This window comes from Carya illinoinensis, chromosome 12 (genome assembly GCF_018687715.1).
Source record: "Carya illinoinensis cultivar Pawnee chromosome 12, C.illinoinensisPawnee_v1, whole genome shotgun sequence".
Lineage (NCBI taxonomy): Eukaryota > Viridiplantae > Streptophyta > Magnoliopsida > Fagales > Juglandaceae > Carya > Carya illinoinensis.
In genome coordinates, this window is record NC_056763.1 from 27,153,595 (window position 1) to 27,172,857 (window position 19,263).

Here is a 19,263-nt window from a genome sequence, read left to right on the forward strand (position 1 = left end):
TGTCGTGATGATGAGGTGGTGCTTGCGAGATCAATGCGTTGCTAACCTGATATGCCTGCCTGTAGGGGGCCCTGCCCTACTGCAAGTTGCAAGCTGCAAGCAACCCGCATAGACTTAAACCTAATGAGCTACAATCCCTGCCATTAAATCTACCTTTGTCACCGACTTTTTCATGACGATCGATGCATCTACTTTCGGGTTCTGCAGCTTTAATTTAATTTGCAGCTCACATGTGGAATAAATGTGTCGAGAAGTTTCTACCAGTGATCTCTTCCCGCGGTAAAAAGGCCTGGTTCTTGAAACTTTCACCTGTGTTCTCTGTAAAAAAACGAAATCACGTACATTGAAACTATTAATTAACTTTAATGTAGCTTAATTAAACAAAGTGCCGGCTCTCCTTTCTCCATTTTTTTTTCTGGGTACTGTCATATATGATAAATATACCTAGCCTGCAGGAAAAAACATTGAGGTAATTAACGTTATGCGATAACGTGTAGCATAAAGGACATGCACACGTGCCCAAGTGCGTGAAGAGTGGACAGTCTGTATGGAAGATGGCATATAATTATCATATTCACATTTATTAATATTGCATATTTGATGTTCATCAGATCAGTACTGTAAAGTGAGGTGGTCAACTGCATGCTGGTCTCAGTACTCCTGCAGTCCAAACCCCAACAAACCATTTTGCGCAATAACCATAACCAGTAGAATTCAAAATTCAAACATTATAATAACCAAACTTTGAAGATTAAAAAATTCACCGGTCAGAAGCAATCCAAGCTTCTTCTTCTTTTTCTTCTTCTTCTTCGTCTCCTTCTCCATTCTTCTGCCAACTGTTTAATTCACACTCGTCTCTCTAGTGGGTAATTTGCCCATTCACCTAGAGATCTTCACCCCATTGGACATAACCTACCTCTCACTTTGTATCCCTGTGATCCTCTCTTCTATTCTCCGCATATAAATCATACACTTCGTCTCTTTATAGCTGTAAATTCCTCTCGCTGGGTTGGTGCCTAAAGCCAGTACTGAGCTCGCCTCTGAAGGTGAAATTATGGAGCCTCATCCATACACATACTGCTGCGATATACTTCAAATACCACAGCTTTTTTCGCAATCTGGTCTATCTCTTTACAATCCCTGAATTTCCTAGCTCTCTCTCTCTCTCTGTTTACCGACTCAAACCCCTACAGCTACGTTATAGCTTTCTTCACTGACTGGCCTCTTACAACTTTCAATGGCATCGACTGCTCCCTCCGGTGATCAGAAGCTGAGAAAACCAATTACGATTCAACGGAGGCCGTTCATGCTTAAAGATTACCTCAGGGATGATCTCCTCAGCTCCTGTTCGTCCAGCGGTTTCAAATCGTTTCCACGCCGACAATGCTGCATGACCGTCCGTTTCCTCCTGGAGGTCGATCTCGAAGGGAACAAGAAACAACGACTTCTCCGTCGAAACCGTTCTAAGGTGGCCGCTTCCACCACCATGTCCGCCCTGCAAAGAGCTTCGAAGGAGGTGATCAGCGCCTTCAAGAAGCAACTTCCGCTTCGGTTCTTTAAGTCTCCGTCCCTGTCCCCGTCCGTACGAAACATTGGTAGAAAAGAAACAGTGCCCATCAGCCTGTGGCGGAAGCTCTTCTTCAGACACAGCTTCTGGAGGAAAGTCATGTACAAGGGAGAGGGCGGTATCAGACGGTGGAGATTGTTTCGTGAAATGAACAACGAAAAAGATAAAAAACCCGATCAGGACACGCATGATTCATCCACCACTAGAGTCGGACGGAGGGTTCTGTCCAGCGGTAACAAGTGGGCCGAAACTCAGAGCGAATTCACTAACTCGGAAACTATACGGTCTTGCAGCGGAAAATCCGAGAGTTCAAGCGAAAACGACGTCGCGGATGGCAAATCCGATTTACCGGAGAATACGGACAGCAATAAACTCTGCGAAACAGTCGGTGAGGATTCCATCTCAGGAGCGATGGCCACCACTTGCTACGGAGCTAATACGAAGGTAGAGTTTTTTTATTTTAATAAATTTTTAGTAGAAATGATATTTACTGATATTTTTGTACCCTTAAAATGTGACATAAATTTGTTTCATCGTTAACTTTTTTTTTCAAAAAAATTTATTTAAAATATAATAAATAATTTATCTCATCGCATATCATTATTATTTAAACGGTATTTAAATATTATATTTATAAAAAAATTATTATTTTAATAAAAATTTATTTAAGAGAAACTTGAAATTGTATATTTACGCTTAGGTGCTATTTGAATAGAAGTTGAGATACGTGAATGAGTTGGATATTATTTTTTAATATTATTATTATTTTAAAATTTAAAAAAATTAAATTATATTTTTAATAATAATTTTAAAAAAATTTTACAATGGTGTAAAATAATATAAAACACTATCATTATCCAATAAGAGCTTTCCATATAGAGAAATGCTTGGATCCCAATTCGGACCCCAAAATTCTACCGAATTGATTTTTTATTTACTTAGTAATTAAGTAAATTTTTTAAGTGATATTTTGATTTTTTTTAAATATTTAAAAATATAAAAAAAATAATGAAAAAAGCAAAAATTAAAAAAATTTAACAATTCGCTAACAATTCGGGAGTATAGTCACTCCGGGTGACTCTAGCAGTACTCTTCTATACATACATTTGGATATTTTTTAATTTAAAAATATTAGTATGCAGTATTGGTGGGAGAAAATTGAGTCATTGACTTGGGTGGGGCCGAGGTTGCTTTGAAATTTTTAGCAGATTGATAGGTTGACGGCTTACCTCTTACTTTCCTCTGTCGGCAACATAATGGAGTGTTCTGGTTTTATTACATGGATGAGGAAACACAAATACTTTGTTGCCACAAATTTGGGTCGCGAAGTAGTGTACGGAATGGTTTTTTTTTTAAAAAAAAATTAAGTTTAGTAATTAAAGAAATATTTTTTAGTGATATTTTGAATTTATTTATTTAAAAAAAAATTAAAAATATAAAATAAATGAATGAAAAAAAAAAAAACTTGTGAACTTTTAGTGAATTTTCTAGCGCCACTCGTAAGGAAATTGGGGAGGGACCCCTTTTTGGTGGTTTTGCTGTTTTTGGGCTCGGGGCACGTAATTACTACCATCAATCGATGGTCTCTTATCTGTGGGGCGTCGTTGATTATTATTTTGTACTTAGTAGGATGTCTAGATCTTATTCTTTATGCAGATCAATATTTGTAACATATTTAAGAGGTTGTCTTGATTAATTTAATTGACATGATCAGGAGTGGCCCAACGAGGAGAAGGAACAATTCAGTCCAGTGTCCGTGCTGGATTTTCCATTTGAAGATGACGAGCACACTCAACATCTTGATGTATATCCTACCTGTATAGAAGGTATCTCTCCCTCTCTCCCTTTTTGTGTTAGAATTTTCAAACTGTGACCAAAACTAATTGTTCTAATTCCCAGAGGGGTTGATGGATATTAACTTAATTTACTCACTAACTCAGTGCTCCAATTTAAAAATGGATATAGGATCCATATGTTTCTAACAAAAATGTGAAATGTAATGGACAGGGACGAAGCAAAAGCGTATGCACAAAATCCGACAGTGTCTCACTCAAATAGAAGCAGTGAATTTAGAAAAACGTATTGAGCTTTCTGAGCCGAACCATGAAGCTCCTAAATCACTCGAGCAATCTTGCTCAATTCCCACCCTGGACAACAAAGACATGTTGGAAGACAAAGAAGATGAGCAAATAAAAGAAAACGCTCAAGAATTATTTCACTTCATTGACACACAACGATCCCCAAATAGTGTAATAATCAAGGCAGATCACAAACCATTGTTGGATTTCTTTAGGGAGAGAGGCGAAGATCAAAACCATGCAAGTGCGAGCACAACAAGAGGGAAATGTAATCATGAATTTGAGCATGAGTTATTGTCGAAGGTGGCAGAAGATTGGCTGAGTGGGAAACCACGAGAAATGGTATTAGGTTGGGAGGTCCTGAAAGATGGGAGAGAAGTGTACCTCAGGGACATGGAGAAGGGTTGGAAGTGGAGGACATTGGTTGAAGAAAAAGAAGTTGCATTGGACACTGAGGTTGAGATTTGGACTTGCTTGCTTAATGAGCTGGTACTTGACCTCTTTCCCACGGAGAAAAACGATGAACATTTCCTGATCAATAGGGTATAAAGAACGAGTTGTGGTGCTTTAGGTTTTCTCTCACTTCCTTTCCAACTCTTGCATGCTGCTTCCACAGTTCAATGCTACAAAGATAATTTTTATTTAAATAAAATATATGGTATTTATTTAGTGTAAAATATAGAATATTTCAATTATTTTTCTTGTCTAAAGATGATTTAAATATTTCATCTTTTACATTAAATAAATGAAGATAAATTTTGGCTACCAATAGCGCGGTGGGCTCGGATTGGTGATTAGGCCGGACCAATCATGGCTGAAAGGAAAAGGCCGAAACTTCCATTGGGTGTACTCAAATCTAGAAGCCCAACTTAGTTTTGAATGAATCTCCAATTGGCTACCAAAGTGGGACCAATTATTAATCACCGATCTGGCCACAACTTTGTCTTGGCTCTCTAGGTTGGTTTGAATTGATAAATATTTTCAATTTATATTATCTTATTATTATAATTTTTTAAATTTTTATTTAAAATAAAATAAATAATTTAATTTTTTTAAATCTCAATTCAACTTTTTAAAATTTTAAAATAATAATAATATTAAGAAGTAATATTCTAATAATATTTTATTTAACTTTTATTTAAAATTATTTCATTTTATCTTACTAGTTAGTGGGGAACACAAAAGAGAAAATGGCTTCAGAGCTAACCTGAAAAATGAAATTGGAATCAGTTAATATCCATTTTTTTAGGAAATATTTTAGGATCGGAAAATTAGATAGCATGACCAGTTCGGAATTATATTTTCGAAAGTTAGCATTTTTTGGGTGGGGGAAAAGTGTACTTTCGAGTCAGGTCGGGTCGAGTGAACAGTCTTAAAGTCAATATTCATAATGGATATTGTATTCTTCTTGTCTAACTCTTTTTTATTTTAGTAAATATATTATGAGTTATTTTATTGTGTGTAAAGCGTGCAATCTACGTTACTTCAATTATAAAATTTAATTTATAAAATTTAAATTTCAAAATTTATTTTATAAATCAAATTATATCGTAACTTTAAATATCATTATCTGTAACGAAGATTGAGGTAATGATAAACATCACTTCCCATAATGAGAATTGAGTCCCAAAACTTTCTGGTACCTAAAACGTAGCAAAGCTCAAGTTACTCAACAGTGAGGGAGTACTTGTATTAGAAAAATTTTAAACATAAACTCACACATTATATATAATATTTTTTTTTTCTTTTACTAAATATCTAGTGTATGAATAATGAGTAAAATAATTTAATTAATTTAAAAATAATAAATCCAAAAAAAAAATTTTAAAAAAATTATAATGTGTGGACTTATATTAGCAAAAAGTTTGAACACAAATCACACCACTGGAGGAGTGGAAAACTTGGCATTATCCATCCTAACAGCATGCACTCATGTCACTTGTAAACAGTTTCTTTCTCCTAGTAGGAGTATTTCTATCTCGTGGGATATTACTTCATGTAAATCGCGAGCCTCCCTGCTTTTAAGCAATGAAGCTGGCTGCCAATTTCCAAAGACCTCTGTGTGTCTCTCTCTCTCTTCATAACTTTTTTTTTCTACGTAGAAGACGCCATGCAACGCTGATACATGCACTTCTGCTTGGAATATTTGATCGGAGTTCGCTTGTATCGACGTTACTTTGTTTTCTGTCTGCGGTGGAAACAATCCAAAAGTCAGGAGTCTAGGAGTAAAAAAAATGAAGATCGAGGACCAAACCAGGTCCCTTTTTGGGATTTCCCTCTCCGATCGGCCTATATGGCAGAAATTCCTCGTTTGCTCTTCTGGATTCTTCTTTGGCTACCTCGTTAATGGCATTTGCGAGGTTTGTCCATACTAAGTTTACTTTTTTCTTTTTTACTCTTCCTCTATTAAAAAAATTTGTTGATGGTTTTGTGAGGACTTGTGATTATTTTGGGTTTAATTTTGATGGGAATTTTCCGTTTTGACGGTTGGTCGCTTCCCATGATTTGTGTATGTTATAAATTTTGGGTACCCTCTGTTTGGTTACTAAGAATGCGTGGGACAAGAAAACAAAAAGTGTTTTCACGTTGTTTCGAATTTTGAAAGATAATAATCTATCTATCTGAGTGGTGATTTCCTGATTTGGGATTGTAAATTATGGGGATTTTACAATCCAAAGTCTCAATTCACTTCTCTTTCTTACGTTTTCTATACAACCAAACAGAGACATGAGGCTTTTGAGTTTAGCCTTCCGCGTAATTTCTCAAATTCATTTTGTGCTACAAATTTTGTGAATGGGGTCTTCAGAGCTATCTTGTACCATTCCATTTGAATCATCGTTATTTCTATGTTCTTGGGCTACTGTTTTATTGGAGTATATCTTTCTTGTCTGCGCACTGATATGTTGTTTTGGGTGATACCAAGAATTCGTGTATAACAGGCTCCAGTTTAGGTTATCTGGCGTTGCTACCTTTGCAAATTTAACTTTTATGCAAGACTTCGATTTATCCGTTGTGTCAATTACCTAGTTTCTTGGTTTCCAGCTATGGTTGGTATTTCACCTTTGTGCAAGGATTTGTCTACCCGATACTTATATACTTACAAGGATTCACCACCAAGAAAATGGTAAACCCTTGGAGGACATGCGTGAAACTCTCTGGCTGTTCTTATGGGTTCTCATGGATTAACAAAGGGGTCCTTGGCATTTCTTAACTACCCAGAACAGGTCATGTTCAAGTCAACAAAGGTAAAAGTAAAGGAATCTGTAGTTTCAAGTTTTACCCTTTGTATGCTTAACAGTGCAAAAATTTTGTTGTAATTTTGGCTTCTGCATTTGGTATGATTCAATTTGTTTTTAACTTTTTTTTGGTGATTTTTACAATATCAAACAGCATTCGACCAAACCATTAAGGTATTTACGTGGATATGTATAATACCAAGTCTAAGATTCCATCCCTTTTTCTAACATATATTTGGTGATTGTGTAAGAATTCACGTCTTGCCGATCATGGCAATGGGTGCTTTCATTCCTAGCTTGAGAAAGAAATACCCAGTTCACGAATGCATCTTTGCAATGCTTCTAGTAATTGGTCGGTCTGATTCTTTTCACCTTAGCAGATGCTCACACATCTCCTAATTTTAGCGTTATTGGTGTTGGAATGATAATAGGTGCTATAATCATGGAAGCCTTCCTGGGAAATTTACAAGAAGCAATTTTTACCATGAATCCTAATACCACACAAGTGACTAATACGCCCTTGGGTTTATGAATGGATACGTACATATAATTCTTAAAAAAATCATTATCTATCCTTTTCTGGTTCAAATTATAAGTTTGTGTTTATTATTCTACCGATAGACACAGATGCTGTTTTGCTCAACAGTTGTCGGGCTACCTTTCTTGGTTCTTCCTATGATCCTAACAGGAGAGCTGGTTAAGGCTTGGATTCTTGTTCAAAAGTAAGGATGATGCAAACCTCATATATTACTTTTTCTCTTTGTAATTGCATTTCACAACTAAGAATGCTCTTGGCTTCTTAAGTCACACAATATAGTGCCCACTATGGCCACTTTAAAAAATTTCTTGATGATGTCATTGAATTAGTAGTAGTCCATTTCATCAGTTTGTTTGATGCTTAATAGAACTTCACGGCTCTGAATCAAGAGGGGCATTTAGTAGTTTTAAGAGTATGAATTCATCAGACATTTATATGATCATAACATCATAAATTGATTAGAAAATTGGAATTTGATATTTCATTGTGACCCCTCCTTATATTCTTCTTTGTTGTTAATCATTTACTGTCCTAATAATTTTCGTTTGTTTTTCCTCTTTTTTGGATTGTTTGTATAATGTTTTGTGAATGAATTGTAGCATCCTTACGTGTATGGCGTGTTAGTGTGTAAAGCCATGGCCACATTTATAGGGGCAAGTGTCTGTTTTGTCTCTCATTGCCATCTTTGGAGCTGCCACAACTGCTATGGTAAATATATATATATATATATACACACTTGTCCTTCAATCTGCGTTTTGCTCTATCGATTATGTTATTTTTTAACATTATAATGAAAACCTCGTAAAACTAGTTGGGAATTCCACTACAATGAAATCACTTAAAACATCAGATCAGCCTTATCAGGCAAGTATCTATTTTATCTCCAATTGCCATCTTTGGGACTGCCACCACTACCTTGGTAAATACATATGTATCCTCTAAACTGCATTTTGGTATATCGATTATGTTACTGATTAATGTTATAATGAAAGTCACTTAAAACTAACGAAGAATTCTATTGTATTTCTGACACAGAATTCGAGTTATGCTATTGTGTTTCTAATGGCATTTGATAGAGTAAATATGTTTTTATATAATCTGTATTGAGGGCATTTCTCCCTTACCTGCCTTACATTAAAATATTATCAGTGAGGATTGTTTGTTCAGTACTTAATGGTTCAAATGTTGTGGGACATTCAATGAAAACTACTCAAGGATCATGGAAATGCCCTATACTATAGATCTTAGGATGTCATAACAGCACATTTCGTGGAATTAACTTTTGTGGATTTGATTGATACTGGCATGTAGGTAACTACTGCTAGAAAGGCTGTGACTCTGTTGTCATACTTGATATTTACAAAGCCAATAACCGAACAGCATGGGACAGGACTATTGCTCATAGCCATGGGAATCGTTCTGAACATGTTGCCCGATTACAAACTTACAGATCAGAGTGAAACGAAATCCACCGTCGTGAAGCAGAGAAAACATTCCTTCAAAGTCGACAATAGCCTGCTAGAAAATGAAGGGAGTGTGGAGAAAGAGAAACGACCTTTAGTACGAACATATATAGATATATATATTTTTTCATTTTGCTAATTGAAGTTCCCATAGAAAGAGCGGATAGTAGAATGATATTATCCATTTTACCATGAAAATTGATTGATTTAATAGATGGAGTTTTTGAAATCCAGTTTTTTTAAATAGCATGGAAGAAATCTTCAAAACAAGGGACACAAGCCAGAATGAAGGGATTTGTTCCTAAGAATCACAAATCAACCTTATTTGAACACATTATTTCTCATACCAAAAATTTTATACACAGTTATTTTTATATACTCATTCTATACTCAACTAATGTAATTGATTACGTTATTTTTTTAATATAAAATAATTTTTTTAGCCAATTATATTAATTAAGTATACAAAAAATATACAAACGTGACTATATATAACAAAACTCTTATTAAGCTGCTTGTTGCTATCATAATTACATCAAATGATTCGTCTTTTTGACAACTCTTGTTTTCATATACTGCTATGAATCATTTTTTCATCAAATCAATTTTACCAAACAAACAAGTTGGAATCTTCATTAAAAGCTTATCAACTTTTCAATATCCTTCAATCTTAAGGGTGATTGTTTGGATAGAGAAATGAGATGAGATGGTTTTAGATAAAAGTTATATAAAATATTATTAGAATATTATTTTTTAATATTATTATTATTTTAAAATTTGAAAAAGTTGAATCATGATTTGAAAGAGCTAAGTTGTTTATTATAATTTTTATAAAAATTTAAAAAAATTATAATAATAAAATAAGATGAGATAAAATAATTTGTCAATCTAAATTTAGTGATCAAACTCAACCAGCTACATATATTCCTCCATTTTGGATTTGAAATTGGGTTAAAACTCCTAGTTGGAGGCCCCACTTCAAGGCCTTTCAAGGTAGGGGCCCACATTAATTGTTGGGAATTTGTGGTGGGCCCCTTAAGTGATGGGCATCCACAATTTTCATTTAAAACAATTCCAGCAGCATGCGGCCCATGTGGACTATGCTTACCTCCCATGACTATCCAATCTGACGGCTCCAATTGAAAGTTTGTTCCCCAACTGATCCAACGGCTCCAATCTCTCATTCCAGAAAAATTAATGAAGATTTGTTAAAAAAAAAAAAAAAGTCTCTTTTAAGCTCAGTGAAGCAGGAAGCAGAAAGCAAAAATTTTTGAAAGGAACCCTAAGAATCATTCTTTTTGTCACTTCTAGAGCTTTTGGAAGAACCCCATTGACAATCATGAATGGAACGAAACGTTTCGGCGCATCCGACTCGATCCCCGACGCGAACGAGACTGCCGTGAGTATCTTTTCTTTCCTCTCCCTCTCTTCCTCTCTCTCTTTCCTTACTTCGAACATTCCTCATTTGGATTACTAGAACAGAAATAAACTAAAGCTTTGAATCTATATGTTTATTTGGGGTTGGAGAATATATAAATTTCTGTTCAGGTGACTTTGGCGCGATAATTTCGATCAAGTTTGAACCTGTTTACTAAATAGTAAGTACTCAAGCAATATAAAACGTGAAGTTTTCATTTTTATTTTTTTTATTTTTTTAGCTACCTTGTAGAAGGCTTCATTTTTAGAATACGAATTAAGGCTGGGGAAAATACCCAAGAAAAATATATATTCTTATCATTCTTTGTATAATCGGGTTTATGCATGGTTCTGGTAGCTACTGAAGTGTAATACTTTTTTATTAGTAAAATTTAGGCTCAAATAAACAATATTAACCCTAATTCACTACTTCGATGTTTGTTTGAGCAAGTCTCAGACAACGAGGGAAGTGAAGGGACTTGAAAAGTAAAACTATACTGCAGTACAATTTAGTTGATTCGTCCCAATTAATCTGGTTGTCGAGAAAGTAGTTCGTACGTGCTAACTGGAATATAAATTTTAAATGTCCGTTTAGTAATGCGAACCCCTCCTATGAGAAAGAAAGGAGCCTGTTGATAATTTTTTGTTATTTTATTTATTTATTTTATATAAGTAATAAAAAAAATTTATCAACAACTGCTCTGGTTCAAGTGTTGGTCGAGGCTTTGTTTTTGTAATAGCACGTGGCAAATGAGCTATGTTAGTGGGTTTTGGTGGAGAGGTTTAGTGGAATCTACACCTTTCAGCTCCGATGCATGAACAACCTGGCATCACTTGCCATGCATTTCCACATCATACTGTTTTCATGAGCTCTTGAAGATATTGTATATGTTAAAGAAGAGGAGAAAGCAAAATTGAAATGGTTTCCGGAAATGGGATTTTTTTTGTGTTCAATTATTAGAATCCTCCAGTCACTCGCAAAATGAATGCACAATTTTTCGGGGCTTAAAAAAATACTGGTGGTTTTTTCTTTATAGAGAAGACAAAGGACTGCTGATGGCTGGCGGTGAGACTTTATTTTCAAATGTTTTTTTTTTTTTAAATTTAATCTGGATGTTTTGTGTTTGTTTGTGTCCTTTATATGTGTGTATGCGCCCAGTTCTCTTTTAGATTGCTTTTTAATGTCACTGACTATTTGGAGGCTGAATGGTATCTTTGTGTCGAATGTGATGCAGTTCAGGAATAAAAGATTAATGGCAGGATCTACCTTTTATGTACCCAGGGCTGAATCGCCTCAGCGGTTGGCAGCAACAGCTCCGTTGGATATGCAACGGGCTAACTCATCTTGGCAGCATGTGAGAGCTCTCAATACCCAGTTTGCAAGGTCCAATATTCTTCCATCCATCTCCTTTTCTTTATCCCCATTTTGACAGTGGCATTTATTGTGTAGCCTGTGGCTGTTCTCCAAATTTACAACGTAATTTTACATCATCATGACTTGATATCTTTCATAGCTATTTGGTTCAAACACTTCATGTTCTATTGGTTTTCTGCATAATATAGCATTTCCTGTTGTTAGTATTTGGACCTTTGTTTTTCTTGATCTTATGGTCCGGCAAAATCGACTCTAATTTTCTTTTCTTTTCTTTTTTTATAAGTAAGAGAAAAATATTATTGATCTGAAAGAAATAGGCATAGCCCGTGTACACAGGAGACTCTAATTTTCCCTACTACAATCCCTGGATTTATTTATTTATTTTTAAATTTTTGAATAGTTGGGTGCAAGAACAAATGAGGAACCATCCGGATGAACTTTGGGAAGATGGTGTCCGGGACTACCTAACTCATGCCTCAAACATTATGGTAATTCTAAACAAATTTTACTTTATTCAGAATTTGGTGTTTTTTTTTTCCGTTGTGGTCCGTATTTGTACATAAGTATGGATGCTTATATATAAGATGATATTTTAGTAATAAGTACAAAGGATGAATCCCAATTGACAGGCAGTATATAAAATATCCACCTAACTAGCAAAGGGAAAAGGTGTTAGAAAATCCTGGAAAGTAGAATTAGAACTCTATACTATTGTGGAGACCGTTATCTTATAATGCCGAGTATTAGGAAAGGAGGACTTGAGCTCCAAGACCATTTTGGACCTCTTTCATTGTTGAAGATGATAAAATCCCAAAAGCTAAATTGGACAGCTTAGGTTGATTATATACTGGATTTACTTTATGTTAATATATGAATGCAACTACATATTCTTTATTGGATTTACATCTGCATATTAGGCATCGACGTCAAGTGATGGAAACTCTGGGCATTTGCCCTATACTAAGTCTGGTTGTTTTACTCAAACCTGGCGATGATGTTATTCTCCATGGAGCATTTTAATATTGGGGGTTGGTGAGCATTTTCAGTTTTGGATATGATACTTGCAAACTTAAAAAAGATACTTCTTCTCAATCTCCCTTTTCAGGAGAATTTCAGTGATGTTGTCAAGTGGCTCAAAGCTAACACAGCGGAAGGAAATAGCTTGTTCACTGTAGAATCTCAAAATAGTGAAAATAAAGTGGTGTTTGAAACCAACAATGGGGACATAAATTTATCTCAAGAGAAAACTGGGTTTATTCCATCAGGCACCACTACAAGCTTTGCAACATCATGGAGTTCTGGAGTATTCTCAAGTGGTCAAACCTCTGGGTTTACATCAGTAAGCACAACAGTGCCTGTCTCAAGTTCCCTGAGCTCTGGAGTATTTTCAAACAGTCAAAATCCTGGATCTACTCCAACAGGCACAGCTACAAACTTTGCAAATTCATTTAGTTCGAAAACATTTTCAAACAGTCAAGCCCATGGATGTAATCCAGCAGACACAACCACAACCTTTGCAACTTCATCGAGCTCTCAAGTATTTTCAAACAGTCAAACCCCTGGGTTTACACCAGCTGTTACAACTACAAGCTTTATGAATTCATGGAGCTCTGGAGGATTCCCAAACATTCAAAAGCCTGTTTCATTTGGTGGTATTATTTTCTTTGATTTTAACAGAATTTCTTTTAGGATCTCTAACAGAGGTGACATGTTTATTATTAGATTTACGATGCTTAAGTTATAGATAATGCTCCAATGTTTTTCACTTTTTAGCTGAATCTGAACCCATAAAAAAATCTTTACTCTAGTTGAATGGGAAATGTGTATTTTGTTACAAGTTCTATAAAAGACAGTGATGCTAAAGTGGACTCAAAAGATACACATTGAGAATTATGCCAAACCTTTAATATGGTATATACCTGAGTTTCACAGGGTAAGGGTATGTGGTCATTAAGATTAGGATGTATTCTATTGAAAAGCTTAAAGCTTAAAATACAGACTGACTTCCCTAATTATTTTTATCTACCATACTATTTTTTTTTTTTTTTGATAAATAAACAATTTTATTGATCAAAGAAAGGCAAAGCCTGAATTACAACTCTGATGCCCCAACTAAGTGGGCACATTAGAGGCAAGAAAATCTACCATACTATTTTTAATAGAGTTGTATGAGTTACTTTGATATATTTTTACTTTCAGGGAATCAAAGTTCAGTCAGCATTGCTCAAAGTTCCATTCCAACTAACCGTGACGCTTCAGATGACGTGGATGGTGGTGAGACAATGAAATTTTTAGTCTGTTTTTCTTATAAATTTAAGTTTAAAGTCCTTGCATTCATATCCAACAAATATTGTTCAATATGTTGTGTTTTAACTAAATTAGATTAGGTTTCTAAAACTACCGTCCTGTATTTGAACTCAATTGAAGTTAGTGAACATGGGTTTGACCTTTTAAATAAAGTAAATGATAAGTTTGGAAAGCTATTGATGGACAATATTTTGGGGCATCTGTCTCCTTTGCTCCTTTGCTGACATGCAAATGAACGTCCTCTTTCTTGTTTTTTTTTTAATAGAAAATGAAGTGGAGCAACCTAGCAGTCCATCTGTTAAAAAGTCTGAAGAGAAGGGTATAGTTGTAGTTCATGAAGTCAAGTGCAAGCTTTATGTGAAGGTATTCAGTTCTGAAAAGCTTTTTCTGATCGGTAAAAACACAAGTCACACACCCACATGGGATTGGCTGGCAACATCACCTCCATCTCTCGCTTATCCAGAAGGCAATGCAATTTGATCTAAAGACCATTGACTTCAATTGTGGAAAGTTGTATGATATCATCTTGTGAAGACAGCATCCATCCATAGATTTCTTCATTTTGCTATTAATTAATGCTGCTCACCTGTATTTTCCGTTCATTTAAATCGTCCAGTCAAGTGATCCAGCAGATAAAGATGCATGGAAAGATAAAGGCCCGGGGAAGCTTTCCATTAAATGCAAAGAGGGTATCGACAAGGGTACAAAAGAATCTAAACCAACGATTGTTGTTAGAAATGATGTATGTTTACTTACATTTTTTTGCTTTAAATATTAGATTTGGCTTGAAAATTTTATCTGAAAAAAGGATTTATTTGCCTCATTTTGTTTTATGATTTTTGGAGTCAGGTTTGAGAGGTAGATGAGTGGAATGGCAAACATTTATGTTTTGTGGCTTGTGAAAAACTAACGCACACAAGCTACATATTAATTGAAATGTAATTATGAGACCATAGTAGCGGGTGCTGCTGATCATAAAGTTGTTTTTTATCATAAAGTTACATTTTCGTTATACAACTTAAGATTTCTTTCAGCAATATTCAGTGAACACGTCTTTTTGGTGCTGTTTGGTGTTCTGGTTATTAAAATTAATAATTTATTGCAACCTGCTGCTTAGATTTTTCCAGAAACAACTTTCTAACATGGCTATCAGCTCATCTCCTCATCTTTTCAATCATTTGACCCTTTTTTGTCTCCCTTGTAATTTGTTGCTATCAGTATTGTTTTATAGTTGTTATTAAAAGCACATGCATAATGTTGTTGGGGTGGTTGATTCAGCATAGTGTACTTTAAACCGTTGTTAAATAAGCCTTCTGTAACCTCTACTGTTTGCAGGTTGGGAGACTGCTGCTTAATGCATTGATATATCCTGGCATCAAGACAAATTTACAGAAGAACTCCCTTGTTGCAATATTCCATACTTCGGTAAAAACATTATAACAATGCATATTGACATTTTCAATTACATTTTTAGTTTGTTTGTTTGTGGTTTTCATACATTAGTGGTACCAGAAAGCAGCCTAGTAGAACTTAGGACCATATACTGAACTTTAGTGAACCACAATTTTTTTACTTCTTCCCACACAGAAAGAAAGTGGATATAAAATACTTTAGGCAGGCATCTGGTTCCAAGGATAGTGACCAAAAGTAGTTGGGAGCTCTTGCCTATCTCCTGGTTGTTTCCTATTTGATTACATTATTTCTTTCATTATAGAGCTTAAGATCAAATATTTTCATTCGGACAATTATTAAAATAAAATTATTGGGACCTTTACTTTTATTTGGTTAAGTTGACCTGCCCTTTTTAATATTACACTCAAAGAAAATCATAATCTTAAGAGTTTGATAAATCTTTTGTGGATAATCAAATAAATTCGTCTTTTGCTATTCTCTCTTCAAAATATATGTATATATATATATTTTTATGACGGGGGAACCACCCCACGGCAGAGCCCTTAGGACTTACTCATGGAACCTAAACCCACAAAAAGACTAGCAAACAACCCACCGCCATGACCTCCCACTTAAATAGCAGTTTGATTCCTGGGGGAATCGAACTTATGACATGGGGCTTATGCACACAAGTTCACACTTACCACTTGGGCTACCCACATGGGGGTATTCTCTCTTCAAAATACTCCAAATATAGTGATATCTTCTATTATTTCAACACTAATAACATGTATATAAATTTATTTTCTGATTTTATATTTGTTAGGTGCATGCTTTTAACGCATAGGCATGTAGAAACCCTCTTGCCTTGAAGAAATTTTTAGTCCTGCAACGAAACCTGCTTTATTTGAAGTTGGTTTGTATTTCTGAAATTCATGGATGTGTTATCAAATAATGACCTAGCTGTAACAGATGATTGGTATCAGTTATGCCGTAGTTTTTTTCTCCCCTGAGCGGAAGTTGTCCTCGAAGCTATTGTGTGGTAATTTATATGGTGCATGGTGACGTGTTTGGTTTCTTTTGATTTTTGTAGGGTGATGGTGGTGATGGAAATAATGGTAGTAACAACAATAATGTTGTGGCACGCACCTTCTTAATTAGGACAAAAACAGAGGAAGATCGAAATAAGCTGGCCACAGCCATTCAAGACTATGCTCCACCATCTTGAAAATAACTATAAGCAATGGCTTATTGTATTACATCGAGCTTCAAAGATGTAACGATGTTGCAGGTGACACTCTTTTTTCCCCACAATATCCTTTTAGATTTTCATCCAATTACTTGTGTTGGGGGCTCCATGACCCCCGCAGGGCCTTTTTTTTTTTTTCCGAGTAGTCTAAAAAATAAATGTATCTAGTCAGAGGCCACTGTACCGTACCGGAAGAGGAATGAAAGAGATGTTTTACTGCAAAATTGGAATATGATCTCTTTGTGCCCCATATATTATCCTTATGGGGATTATGTAAATAATATATGGTACAAACCCAAATTGATATGCGGTATAAGCTATTTTCATTCAATTCATATATATCGACTATATTAGTTATTTTCACCCCAAATCACATATCTATGCTCTTTGTTGCCTTGTTAGTAAATATTTGGTTTCGAGTTTGGAAATGATAGCTAATAAACTATAAATGATAATAATCACAATAGTGCTTTTGCTCACATTGCACGTGTTTAAGGTTGCGTTTGGAGCTATTGTACTTAATGGTGGGCCAGGAAATGAGTTGCCATCTTCGTTGTTCTAGTTTTAGAATGTTTTTAGGTGTTTCTTTTGTATACTCCCTATGTACATGGGTTACACTTATTGCATTTGATGAATAAAGTTTTTACTTATTTAAAAAAAAAAATTGTGTTTGGATGGTGAGATAATCTTAAATATTCTATGAATAATAATGAAAAAGTAATGATAAAATATTGAATAGTAGTAAAAATTAATGATAAAATAATGAATAATAGTAGAGTATTCCGAGAATACTCTACTATCCAAACGGAGCTATGTAATAATATCATCCATGGCCTTTTGTTCTTAAAGAAGGTTAGCAGCGATTTAAGGCAACTGGAGAGTAAGGCTACAAGCCTGCAAGTATTTTTCTTTTTAACTAAATACTCTTTTGCTTGTTGGAACCACCGTGTGATGCGATGAGCCACGAAATTATTACATAACCATTTCATCTTAGTTTTGACTCTAAATTATTTCTTGTTTTCTGCAAGTGACTTGAAGCTTTTATTTTTGTCCCAGTAGTCGCTTTGATTGCATTTAAGTTTTTTATTTTATTTTAGCAGAATATGTAATAATGTTTCAGGTGTTCTATCTCAAACCTTCAATTTTTAGTTTTGATAAATTGAACTCGTGATTTTTGATTGTGTTTAACAACTCTTTTCGTCATGCCATGTGTAAAGCTGGGGTTCATGGCCAGATGGAGTACGAATTGCTGACATGGTATTTATTGAGAGTTTGACCAAATGGAGAGAACATAATAGCAATGAAGAAAAGAAAGATGATGCTGAGGTTGATACTCCAATGAAGTACAACTGATCTGTATGAAGCGTCTTAGGTCACAAAGGTAGGAAAGAAATGAATGCCCAGATGAATTCAGTAGCTTTTGCTTATATATATTAATAGGCATCCTTATTAAATAGTCTTTAGGATTATAAATACTAGAATCAGGATTTAAGCACTAGTACATAAGAATATTTGCTCATAAATGAGAAAACTAAAGAAAATTTCAATCCTAAATCCTAAAAACCAATTCTTAAGAGGCAACTACTCCGTCTCTGTCAAATACTGTCCCCAAAAAGTAATAAACTCTCTCAGAGAGCGTGCATTGAGATGTCTCCATCACATTCAAGTCTCAAACCTCAAATGGGTGGTTCACTCAGTTGATGGGAAACGCAGTAAACCATGTAGGATTTTAGGGTGCCGCTGGCACGCTGCTGCTGATCTGGGTGCATCACAAAAATGAGAAAGTGGCAAAGCAGCAAAGGCTATAACCCCCAGAAAATTGTAGGGTCACTTTGCCTCCATGTTCTGGAGCTGAATGGTAGCTTTCATATGATTCATCACTGACATAAAAGAGGAATCTTACCTACATTCACAAGTCACGTGCAATTATTCTGAAAAATAGTATAATTTATTATCAAAAAAATATTTACAAATGCAGTGATCGGTCTATACCCCACGGCTGGTTTTATCGGTTCATGCCTTGTCCTTTGATTCAATGGCGTTTCTGGCAGTTTCGGCCATCCTCATTAATTATTATTAAGGTAGGGTAGTTGGTTTTCCCCAAGTCATTACTCATGCATTGACTGCTATTCTGGGGAAAACCTCAATAATTTTGAACCGGTATCAGGTTCGTCATTATGAGATTTTTCAGAACTGCGCCAAACCAGGAGGAATGGTAGGTACTCCTCCAAACAATCTTTTATTTTTCTTTCATTTTCCAAAAAGTTAAAAAATAAATGATTGTAAGATCCTTTCACACCAAACACTCCTACACCTAACTCCTTGTTTCTTTTATTTAATCTTTTGGGTTTTGAGAAAAATGAGGTTTTATTTATTTTTGCATCAAATGTCACGTGTATCTTAAGAGCATCGAAGTTGAGATATTTGTAGGAGTTTGTCGGGGTCTCATATACCAAGAAGAAGTGTTACAAATTGATGAGAGAAATCCCATGCAAAACAACATAACTTGTCCTTGTTTACCACACGAGCTTGCCCATAAAGACACATATCCCACTCCAATTAAATATCTAAATCCTTTGTTTTATGTTTATGTCTCTTCCCAACTCCTGCTTTCAAAGCTAATTTTAGGTTCGGTTTGATAC

At 35.1% G+C, this 19,263-nt stretch overlaps 2 protein-coding genes and 1 long non-coding RNA gene across 8 annotated transcripts; all 3 read left to right on the top strand.

Moving 5' to 3' along the window:
* Window positions 1-628: 628 nt before the first annotated feature.
* LOC122289110 lies at window positions 629-4,322 on the top strand. The gene is made up of 3 exons (XM_043096051.1): window positions 629-2,011; window positions 3,282-3,393; window positions 3,575-4,322. Exons 1-3 carry the CDS (start codon window positions 1,238-1,240, stop codon window positions 4,192-4,194), a joined length of 1,506 nt encoding a protein of 501 aa, XP_042951985.1. The 5' UTR covers window positions 629-1,237; the 3' UTR covers window positions 4,195-4,322.
* A 1,191-nt stretch (window positions 4,323-5,513) lies between these two features.
* LOC122289469 lies at window positions 5,514-9,111 on the top strand. Its single transcript, XR_006236168.1, has 2 exons — window positions 5,514-6,005; window positions 6,688-9,111. It is a non-coding gene; the product is annotated as an uncharacterized LOC122289469 (long non-coding RNA).
* Window positions 9,112-10,120: 1,009 nt separating this feature from the next.
* LOC122290156 lies at window positions 10,121-18,202 on the top strand. Of its 6 annotated transcripts, none has more exons than XR_006236312.1 (11): window positions 10,131-10,281; window positions 10,410-10,480; window positions 11,534-11,682; window positions 12,074-12,161; window positions 12,779-13,325; window positions 13,873-13,947; window positions 14,246-14,343; window positions 14,597-14,722; window positions 15,316-15,405; window positions 16,466-16,663; window positions 17,839-18,202. XR_006236312.1 is itself a non-coding variant. In XM_043097723.1 (9 exons), the coding sequence occupies exons 1-9, from the start codon at window positions 10,222-10,224 to the stop codon at window positions 16,598-16,600; spliced, it is 1,368 nt and encodes a 455-aa protein (XP_042953657.1). In that variant the 5' UTR covers window positions 10,122-10,221; the 3' UTR covers window positions 16,601-16,845. The 6 variants fall into 6 exon arrangements, 1 of the variants encoding a protein (XP_042953657.1); XR_006236313.1 differs by having other exon boundaries at window positions 10,132-10,281; window positions 11,581-11,682; XR_006236311.1 differs by lacking the exon at window positions 10,410-10,480 and having other exon boundaries at window positions 10,121-10,281; window positions 11,581-11,682.
* Window positions 18,203-19,263: the final 1,061 nt, after the last annotated feature.

Coding starts and splice junctions, on each gene's coding strand:
- LOC122289110 (XM_043096051.1), top strand. CDS start 1,238: ATGGCATCGACTGCTCCCTCCGGTGATCAGAAGCTGAGAAAACCAATT. Junction 2,012..3,281: donor GCTACGGAGCTAATACGAAG/GTAGAGTTTTTT, acceptor TGACATGATCAG/GAGTGGCCCAACGAGGAGAA. Junction 3,394..3,574: donor ATATCCTACCTGTATAGAAG/GTATCTCTCCCT, acceptor TGTAATGGACAG/GGACGAAGCAAAAGCGTATG.
- LOC122290156 (XM_043097723.1), top strand. CDS start 10,222: ATGAATGGAACGAAACGTTTCGGCGCATCCGACTCGATCCCCGACGCG. Junction 13,948..14,245: donor TTCAGATGACGTGGATGGTG/GTGAGACAATGA, acceptor TTTTTTTAATAG/AAAATGAAGTGGAGCAACCT. Junction 14,723..15,315: donor CGATTGTTGTTAGAAATGAT/GTATGTTTACTT, acceptor TACTGTTTGCAG/GTTGGGAGACTGCTGCTTAA.